Here is a 10,323-nt window from a genome sequence, read left to right on the forward strand (position 1 = left end):
CCGCTCTCTAGTGAACGGATAGGCTACATTCTCAGTGATGTCACCGCTCTCTAGTGATTGGATAGGCTGCATTCTCAGTGATGTCACCGCTCTCTAGTGAATGGATAGGTTGCATTCTCAGTGATGTCATCGCTCTCCAGTGAATGGATAGGCTGCATTCTCAGTGATGTCACCGCTCTCTAATGAATGGATAAGCTGCATTCTCAGTGATGTCACCGCTCTCTAGTGAACGGATAGGCTGCATTCTCAGTGATGTCACCGCTTTCCAGTGAACGGATAGGCTGCATTCTCAGTGATGTCACAGCTCTCTAGTGAATGGATAAGCTGCATTCTCAGTGATGTCATCGCTCTCTAGTGAATGGATAGGTTGCATTCTCAATGATGTCACCGCTCTCTAGTGAATGGATAGGCTTCATTCTCAATGATGTCACCGCTCTCTAGTGAATGGATAGGCTGCGTTCTCAGTGATGTCGCCGCTCTCTAGTGAATGGATAGGCTGCATTCTCAATGATGTCATCGCTCTCTAGTGAATGGATAGGCTGCACTCTCAGTGATGTTACCGCTCTCTAGTGAATGGATAGGCTGCATTCTCAGTGATGTCACCGCTCTCTAGTGAATGGATAGGCTGCATTCTCAATGATGTCACCGCTCTCTAGTGAATGGATAGGCTGCGTTATCAGTGATGTCATCGCTCTCTAGTGAATGGATAGGCTGCATTCTCAGTGATGTCACCGCTCTCTAGTGAATGGATGTATCCTAAAAATTAATACCCATAATGAATTAAGTTTTTAGTATTACAGAAAAGTTACATAACACATTTTTTGTGCCAAAGAATTTTCAGCTTCCTTTTTTATAAGGAAAACCTGAAGATGACTGTTTATTGTGAAATGATCATTCTTCTGTGGTCTCCAGACAATGGTCTTTTCCTCGGTGGCAGTTATTTTTTTGTCTTGGACTCTGGCTGGCCTTCTTAGAAGTCACACAATGCTCTCCTCCTACACTGACCTCACCATTGTAAAAATAGATTAGTTTCCTTTTGAGCAATGTTGAACATTTTTCTATGATTCCCCCCCCCCCACCTTAACAAAGTGCTGATTATAACAACTGGCAATGGTGTGTTGTATAACAGGCCAATAATGGAGGGAAGGGGTAGATCTATTGATGGGGATCTGAAGGTAAAGGTCCAGAAGAATTAATTATAAATTGCTTCATATGTGAAAAAAAGAACTAACTTCATACCGCATAGAGAGCTGGGTAATAGGCCAATGAGTACATACCAGGTTTGCCGTACTCTTCAGATAACTGGCAAACTTTGGTAAACTTGAGGCTCAATTTTCGGTAAGGCCAAAAAATCTTACACAAATGTTTTTTTCCCCAGTAGGGATGACCATATCAGTTCATGTCATTAGCTCTGCCATAGGGGAGTCCATAGCCCTGTGTATGCTATGACTGTGGTAATATTGGGCTTCTTTTTCACTTCTAGCAGCTGAATAGAAAGTATCAGGAGGTCTGCATTAAAGTGAACCTGTTGCCTTGACCCCCATGGGCAATGCTCCAGGGAAAATAGTGAATGACCCCTGTAGTGGGGGCTACCCCTACACTGCAAGAGTTAAGTGTTTGGAATTCCAGGTATGGTAATATGGATATTTTTATTTAGTTACATTGGCCCAGCTTGGACCATACCATACCTATGGGATCCCTCTAGAAGCTGGATATCACTGTGGTAGACACCACTACGAAACCGTTACTACAGTAATCACCGATAGCTTCCAAGTCCTGTACCGATCATCTTTTCATTCAGTGTATACAACGCATTCTTTGGATGAGGTGGAGAGGCAGGGCAGTGACATCACATTCTCCACCTCAACCAATCAATCAGAGAACGGCATTCATTGAAAAATGCAACACGATCTCTGAATGATGCCCGTGTCGAGCAGCCGATCTCCTGTGTTCACGACGCAGAAGGGTAATCACTCAGCACTGGACCCGGAAGCTAGTGGAGGTCACTGGAGTAGTGATGTAGTAGCAGTGTCTTCTTCAGTGACTTCCAGTTTCTAGACCAGGGTTCATCCAGAAGTTGCTAGGGGTTCCTAGACCAGGGTTCATCCAGAAGTTGCTAGGGGTTCCTAGACCAGGGTTCCTCCAGAAGTTGCTAGGGGTTCCTAGACCAGGGTTCCTCCAGAAGTTGCTAGGGGTTCCTAGACCAGGGTTCCTCCAGAAGTTGCTAGGGGTTCCTTTAACAATGAGCAATTTCTGCCTCTCAGATAAGTTTCCTCTGACACCATTGATCTTTTTAGCAATCTGTAAGGGGGTAATTCTTCCCAATGACCACAAGTGTAAGGAGCATTCTTCCCACTGACCACAACACTAATGTATCATGAGTTGTAGATATAGTCATTTTTAGTAGGGGTTCCCTGAGACCAGAATGGTTTTTTTTTTCAAGGGTTCTTCTGTGTTGGAAAGGTTGAGAAAGATTATTCTAGAGCAGTGGACTCCAAACTGCTGCTCCCGGGTTCGGATGTGGCCCTTTGCTTGTCTTTAGCACTATTTCACCAACTTACACCAATGATGGGACACCAATTCCCCTACTGACACCATCAATGGGACACTGAAAATGTGGGGCATTTTCTAGTCCCACTGGCCACAGTTCGGTCCCCCCCAAAGCCTGAAGGACAGTGTCCCTTTGCTTAGAAACCTTGGAGACCCCTGTTATAGAGGGATCCTACAGGTATGGTATATACATAGTAACATTGGCCCATTGGCTGAAGCTGGGTTGCCGGTCACACATGTTCTGACATCATCACATACAATGCACAGCCAGCAATACTACATTGTAAGTGAGGACCCACCAACAACCCAGAACATCTGAGAGAGGGAATGAACCCTGGCTGCCTGAAGAACAATGGATGAGATACGTTTTTTTCCCTGTTCCCCTTTAACCCCTGCAGTGCAAGGAGAGCCTCATGGCAAGGGTCATTTTTTATATTGAGGAAGTCGGCTTTAAAGTCTACTTTTAAAGTTCCATAACTTATAGTCCAATGTGAGCATTTATGATTGACCACATGAAATGTTCTACTCCTTGGTGTACCTAAATCCACTATTAATCGAATTCAATATGTACAAAATTCTGAAGCCAGAATCCTGACTAGGTCTTGGTACAAGTGAACATATTACCCCTATCCTGGAGTCCTTGCACTGGTTACCCATCAGGTTTTTTTATTGACGTTAAGATCCTCTTGCTCTCCTACAAGGTTCTCCATGTCTTGGCACCCGTTAATTCTCGGAACTTTTATCAACTTACTCCCAGCCCGGTAACCTCCGCTCCTCAAATTCTGGTCTTCTGGGTGTCCAACCTACTCGCCTACACTGGATGGGAGACGGAGCCTTCTCCTGCTATGCTCCAAAACTCTGGAATTCTCTTCCAAGGAACATTAGCGAGCAGGGGCGGACTGACAACTCATGGGGCCCCCGGGGAATAGGGGATCATGGGGCCCCTGTGTCCTTGCCCAAACTCAAAAAAGCCTATGAAAAAGGTACCAGGGGCATCTCATGGGGCCCCCTACTGACCCCGGGCCCTCGGGCAGTGCCCGAGTTTCCAAATGGTCAGTCCGCCTTTGTCAGAGAGTCATCTTCTCTAAACTCCAATCGAATATAAAGACATTTTTCAAGCTTTCATGTAATCGTCACTTTTTATTGTATCCTATGTATTTCTTGTATAAAGCTCTTTGAGACGTTACCTGTGCTAAGGCGCTATGTAAAAGAAAACGTATTATTATTATTTATTATAACCACTTCATTGTGTATTTTATATATATATATTGTACTGTAAGGATCAGGTCATGTCTCTTTGTTATCTAGCTATTTTTACACGTAAACGTCTATTTCACTTTTTAAACAATTTTTCTTTTTCTTTCCCTGTAGAGTATCGGTGGAGGTCGCCAGCCTCCACATTACGTCTACGACCCAGCGATGTTTGCCTTCCGTTCCCTTAGCACCATAAAGCCTATTAGCCCAATAGTACCTGTTGAAGAACCATCTTGTGCCTACTAAAAGAAGCCTTGTGGATTAATCTCAGGACCTTCATCTTAGACCAATCAGCCTTCTGCAGCTCAAAGTCTCACTAAAAAAAAACAAAAAAAGCAATAGCGCTCCTTCTCAAGTTATTCTTTCTTTCGCTGTTTAATCTACTACCAGCACTGACACCCTGGATGTACCGTCATCAGGAGGACTTGAAAAGGAGAAGTATGAGAGGTGGACTTTGAAGACAAGTGGTGGCATTTGCTAGCAGAAGCTTTAAGTCTTGATTAGTGTAGGAGGACTCGAAGGAAGCCTAGCTCATGATAGTTTTCGTAGTTTGGACACGAAATAAAGATATGTCAGTTCTTTATTACGAAGTAAGTTTTGAAGGACATGAAGTAAATAAATCCAAAAATATTTAAGAGGCGTAACAGGATATTGAAGATGGACCACGGTCTTGAGAAGAAAAGCAAAGCTCCCGTCCATCGTAGGAGCAATGTGGATATCTACGTGTTCAGCCCAAAGAAGTGTCTAATGTTGGCATTTTAAGAAATGAATTGTTGCAATTAACTCTCTTAAAAATGTGCTTTGCTGATGGATGTACAGTAAAGCCAGGAAGATCTCTCCATTCTCCTGTTGGATGTGGTTCGGCCAATGTCAGATCTAGCATCTGTGTGCTTCGTGGCATAATCATATACTAGAGAAGTGTCCTTGATAATGTAGTGTTGCCACTTGTTTAAGGATATTCTGACCATGTTCTTAACTGTGGAAATGGTCTGTGAGGTTTCCCCATTTTTGGGGTAGATACTGGCGCAACAGGGTTACCGGGTCTAAACTATCTTGGAGCACAACTCAAAACCAAAGTCAACTTCTGGCTCCTGCTGTGGTACACCCCATTATAGATTTGTTGAAGAGAGGTCACAAGGCAGGACCGAGGATGGTGTTGATGCGAATACTGCACCCTTCTCTGACCTGCTGGACTAGAGGTGACTTTACCCACGTCCTACAACAGCAAGAATGTGCAGGGATATGTTCAGGTTGTGGAGGGGCCCCTGAAATGTGGACCCAGCAGACCACATATTGTCTTTTTTTTTATTCTTAAGGCTCCATCCAGAAATGTAATCTTCATTCACTCAGATTCTTGCCATGGTTAAGAGGAGCAGAAACATAGTCTGACTAGAACTCATGTTTTCTAGGCCAAACTGGTCAAATTTTATGTTGTGATTCCAAATGTCAGGGTACCTTTTTTGACACTTAAAATGTTTATTGAGACCCTAAAATATGTTCATCATAGGTCTACAGGGTTATTTCAAGTAATATAGAGGCACTGAAACTTTATTTTGGAAACTCATTTGGGGTCTTGACCCACAGGTTGATAACCTAGGCTCTGGGCCACCACAAGTTTGCCATGATCCATTTGGGGTCTTGACCCACAGGTTGGTCACCTAGGCTCTGGGCCACCACAAGTTTGCCATGTTCCATTTGGGGTCTCAACCCACAGGTTGGTCACCTAGGCTCTGGGCCACCACAAATTTGCCATGTTCCAGTTGGGCTTTTGACCCACAGGTTGGTCACCTAGGCTCTGGGCCACCACAAGTTTGCCATGTTCCATTTGGGGTCTCAACCCACAGGTTGGTCACCTAGGCTCTGGGCCACCACAAGTTTGCCATGTTCCAGTTGGGCTTTTGACCCACAGGTTGGTCATCTAAGCTCTAGGCCACCACAAGTTTGAAATTCTCCATTAAAAAATAAAAAAATATATATTTTTAGACCAGATGTCTCGGTATAATCTTTGCCAGGCTATCTGGAGAATTATTCCTGCTTATTCAGCAAATTTCCAAAGGTCCAAGTGTTGTAGCAATTAAACTTTATTTTGGAAACTCCATTGGGGTCTTGACCCACAGGTTGATCACCTAGGCTCTAGGCCACCATGAGTTTGCCATGTTCCATTTGGGGTCTTGACCCACAGGTTGGTCACCTAGGCTCTAGGCCACCAAAGGTTTGCCATGTTCCATTTGGGGTCTTGACCCACAGGTTGGTCACCTAGGCTCTGAGCCACCACAAGTTTGCCATGTTCTATTTGAGGTCTCGACCCATAGGTCGGTCACCTAGGCTTTAGGCCACCACAAGTTGGCCATGTTTTAATTGGGCTCTCGACCTACAGGTCGGTCACCTAGACTTTAGGCCACCACAAGTTGGCCATGTTCCATTTGGGCTCTCGACCTACAGGTTGGTAACCTAGGCTCTGGGCCACCACAAATTTGCCATGTTCCATTTGGGGTCTTGATCCACAGGTTGCTCACCTAGGCTCTAGGCCACCACAATTTTGAAGTTCTCCATAAAAAAAATATATATATATTTTTAGACCAGATGTCTCCGTATTATCTTTGTCAAGCTATCTGGAGAATTATTCCTGCTTATTCAGCACATTTCCAAAGGTCCAAGTGTAGCAATATTCTATGTGCAATACAAGCTCGCTGCTTTGATTTACATCATCTCTGTACTGTTCTTACATCAGTCCCTTCAGTCCTTTTATTTTAATACAGTGGAACCTCTAATATACATTCCTCAGTCTTAGTTTCTCCTTAGTTTACAGGTTTTTTGGATCTGGTTTGGTCCCTGGTCTGTCAAATGTCCTGCGGTTTATGCCCAAACTGGCCCCGGTAGGCTGAAGGAACACTTGCCCAAAACTACTAAGTCTTGCGGCCTCAAAACTGCGGCCCTCCAGCTGTTGAGAAACTGCATGACCCATGAGGCACTGCAAGACTGACATCCAAAGGCATGACTCCGAGGCATGGTGGACCTTTTGCAGTTCCTCAGCAGCTGGAAGGCCATAGTTTGGAGGCCTGCACTCGGTTTGCGGTCTTTAGCGATTGCTAGATGATCGTGTTCTGCCAAAGTTTGTGAATAATTTTGCACAATTGACGTGTGAATTATTGTTGACAACTTCAGAAAAACTTTCATCGGGCAATTCCCTTGAGAAGTCGTTGGGTGATTTTCATTTATCTGACGGTCATAAAATCCGTTTTGAATCCTTGACACATAGGGCAGCGCCATTAACTGGGTAACAGGGGCAGACTGACCATTTGGAAATTCGGGCACTGCCCGAGGGCCCGGGGTCAGTAGGGGGCCCCATGGTCCTTTTTTCCCTGGTACCTTTTTTCATAGGCTTTTTTGAGTTTGGGCAAGGACGCAGGGGCCCCATGATCCCCTATTGCCTGGGGGCCCCATGAGTTGTCAGTCCGCCCCTGCTGGGTAAGTACGATGTTTGTAGGGCGGGCTTTTGGGGACCGCTGGCCTCTTCCTTTTGCCTCTCTTGTTGATTGATAATCGTACACCAAAAGAAGAAAGCACTTCCGCCTGGGTCGTCGGTTTGAATCCCAACCAGGGCACCACCTGCCTGCCTATTCTAATTGATTCCATTCTTTTCTATTCTATTCTTCGATTTTCTATTCTATTCTTACAGAGTCTTATATAGTTAGTCTGGCCGAAAAAAGACAGAAGTCCATCCAATTCAACCATTAAAAAAAAAGTTATAATCCTCCACCCACAGTTGATCCAGAGGAAGGCAATAAACCCAGCAAAGCACGATCCAATTTGCTCCTGCAGGGGAAACAATTCCTTCCTGATCCCCCCGAGAGGCAATCGGATATTCCCTGGATCTACTTTCCCTATAAATGTTATATCCAGTTATATTCTGTGTATCCAAGAAAGAATCCAGGACTTTCCTACAGCAACCCACTGAGCCGGCCACAACCAACTCTGGAGGGAGTCTATTCCACATTCTCACAGCTCTTACTGAGAATTATAATTGATTCTATTCTTTTCTATTCTATTCTTTGATTTTTGATTCTAATCTTTTCTACCCTATTCTAATGGATTCTATTATTTTCTATTCCTTTTATTTTCTATTCTATTTTATTCTGTTTTATGCTATTATTTTTGTACTGTATTCTGGTCTATTCTTTTATTTTCTATTCTGTTCTCCTTTTCTCTTTTCTATTCTGTTCTCCTTTTTCTCTTTTCTATTCTGTTCTCCTTTTTCTCTTTTCTATTCTGTTCTCCTTTTTCTCTTTTCTATTCTGTTCTCCTTTTTCTCTTTTCTATTCTGTTCTCCTTTTTCTCTTTTCTATTCTGTTCTTTTGTTCCTTTATTCTGTTCTGTTCTTTCCTGTTTCTTTCATTTCTGTTCTATTTTATTCTATTCTTGTTTTCAAATTTGTTTTCGAACGTGTCTTTGAATTCAAATTGATTCAAATTTAGTTTCGTTATTACAGATTCGTTTAAATTCGTTATATTAAATATTGTCATTCGGATACATCCATATCTCCAAATCACTGAAAATTGCTCCGAATTTCGATTTGGAACTAAACGTAACTGCCCGTGTCTAATCCTGATGGCAATATCCGCCTCCTTTTCGGTGTATACGTTTATTGATAATCTTGCACTACAAACGTTTTAGTTGGCCAACCAATGGTATACCCTAAATGCAAACATCTTCTTTTGTTGATGGCCTACACGCACTGGTGTCAAAGTGGGGGCCCTCCAGATGTTGCCAAACTACAAGTCCCATGAGGCATTGCAAGACTGACCGTTACAAGCATGACTCCCAAAGGCAGAGGCATGATGGGAATTGTAGCAACAGCTGGAGGGCCACCAGTTGGACACCCATGGGGGTTCAACACTATCTTGCATGGTCACATGACTGTAAATCGGACGGTAGTTACCCGAGTGGTTTGGGCTCCATGCTTCTTCATCATCTACAACTCTTTAAGAACTTTATCCTAACTTTTACCCATCATCTTACCTCATGGGGGGGGGGGGTAATTTTTAGCCTACCAACTCACTGACAGCTCTACGACACCATTCCTTTCCAGTTGAGTTGATGGACCGCACTCTGTGGGGTCATGGTGCACTTTTTAGGATATATTGAGGTTGGTCTAAAATTTTTTGGCAAGTGAAGGTACATCTGGTGTGTAAAAGGAAAACGTGCTGGACACATCTTATCCCAGAAGCCACCTTCCTATTAATGTATTAACGCCGGCCATACATGGGTCGAAATTTGACCGATTTTGAATTCGAAAATCAGACCTAAGAATAATCAGCCAATGTGAGTCAATGGCACCGGCTGATTTTCGTGGTTCCTCCCCTTTTCGGTATTCGGGCACGTTGGAAAATTTGTGAAAAACGACCGATTTTCGACTCAATGATGGTGAAATCGTGCGATCGTTTTTCCGAAAAGAATTTGCACATGAGCCGTGACCTGGAAGGAACAGAAGTGTCGCCTGTTATATGGGGGGAACTTTATGACTCGGTCGGCCGATTTTCAAAATCATTGATGGCACCATCGGATTACCGAGCGAACAATGTTTTTGATTTTCGGAGGAATAATCGTTCAGAATTCAAACCATGTATGGGCTGCATTAGCCTTCGGACCTAACAATAATCAGCTGATTTTCGCTCTGTTAGTGGGTCAATGGCACCAGCCGATTTTCATGGCTCCTCCCCTTTTCGGTGATCGTTTTTCCGAAAAGAATATGCGAAATGAGCCGTGACCTGGAAGGAGCAGAAGTTTCGCCTGTTATATGAGGTGAACTACAATAAAGTATTAACATAGTATTAGCAGCGTATGCACTTTATCAGATCCTCGGCGGCTTATGACAAAGTTCGGTGTTGGTGGATTTAGGTTGACTGTCACTTTTTGAAAACCGATTTGAGATGGTGGTGGTGGTGGTGATGATGGTGGTGATGTTGGTGGTGGTGATGGTCTGGAAAGGTGAGGGTGTGCAGCAGCCAGGCAATGGTGGCTCCAGTGATGACAATACAGCGGAGGTCAGGCTGTCATAAAGGCTTACCCCATAATATATTAGGATTTATAGATTACCCCGACCTATGGCCTGAAAAAAAAAACTATTTTATCTGCCCCATAGCTAGGGCCAATGACCTCTCCTCAATGTGCACAGAATTAGGATTGAGGTCAGCAATTGGCTGCCTTTGGTCTCCACTTCATCTCCTCCCCCCCCAGCCTGCACCTGGACAATACATTGGGGAACTCTGATGGGGACCCTAATGAAAGGGGAGGAAAGGGGGGGAGGGGACTCTGATGTAATGGAGATTCTTAGAGAGCCCTGATGTAAGGGGGGGACTCTGATGGGGATACTTATGTGAGGAAAGACTCTAATGGGGGCCCTGACATATGGGGGCTCTAATGGGACCCTGATGTAAGGGGGGACTCTGATGGGGGTTCAGATGTAAAGGGGACTCAAAGAATGTCCCTTACATTGGGGGGTCAGTGGGAAGAGTGTCC

The 10,323-nt window shown here is 44.1% G+C and overlaps 1 protein-coding gene across 1 annotated transcript in view; it reads left to right on the forward strand.

Annotated features, from left to right (window-relative positions):
• The window catches only part of LOC149441805 (uncharacterized), a 61,929-nt gene that overhangs the window by 49,484 nt on the left and 2,122 nt on the right, over positions 1-10,323 (forward strand). The window contains exon 5 of the mRNA XM_089656870.1: positions 3,922-10,323. This exon is cut by the window's right edge and continues 2,122 nt beyond it. Coding sequence (XP_089512996.1) covers positions 3,922-4,050 — 129 coding nt within the window. The 3' untranslated portion in view covers positions 4,051-10,323. The remainder of the gene's footprint in view (positions 1-3,921) is intronic.

This window comes from Staurois parvus, unplaced genomic scaffold (assembly GCF_062004578.1).
Source record: "Staurois parvus isolate SC_StPar_1 unplaced genomic scaffold, SC_StPar_1.0 ptg000945l, whole genome shotgun sequence".
Taxonomy (NCBI): domain Eukaryota; kingdom Metazoa; phylum Chordata; class Amphibia; order Anura; family Ranidae; genus Staurois; species Staurois parvus.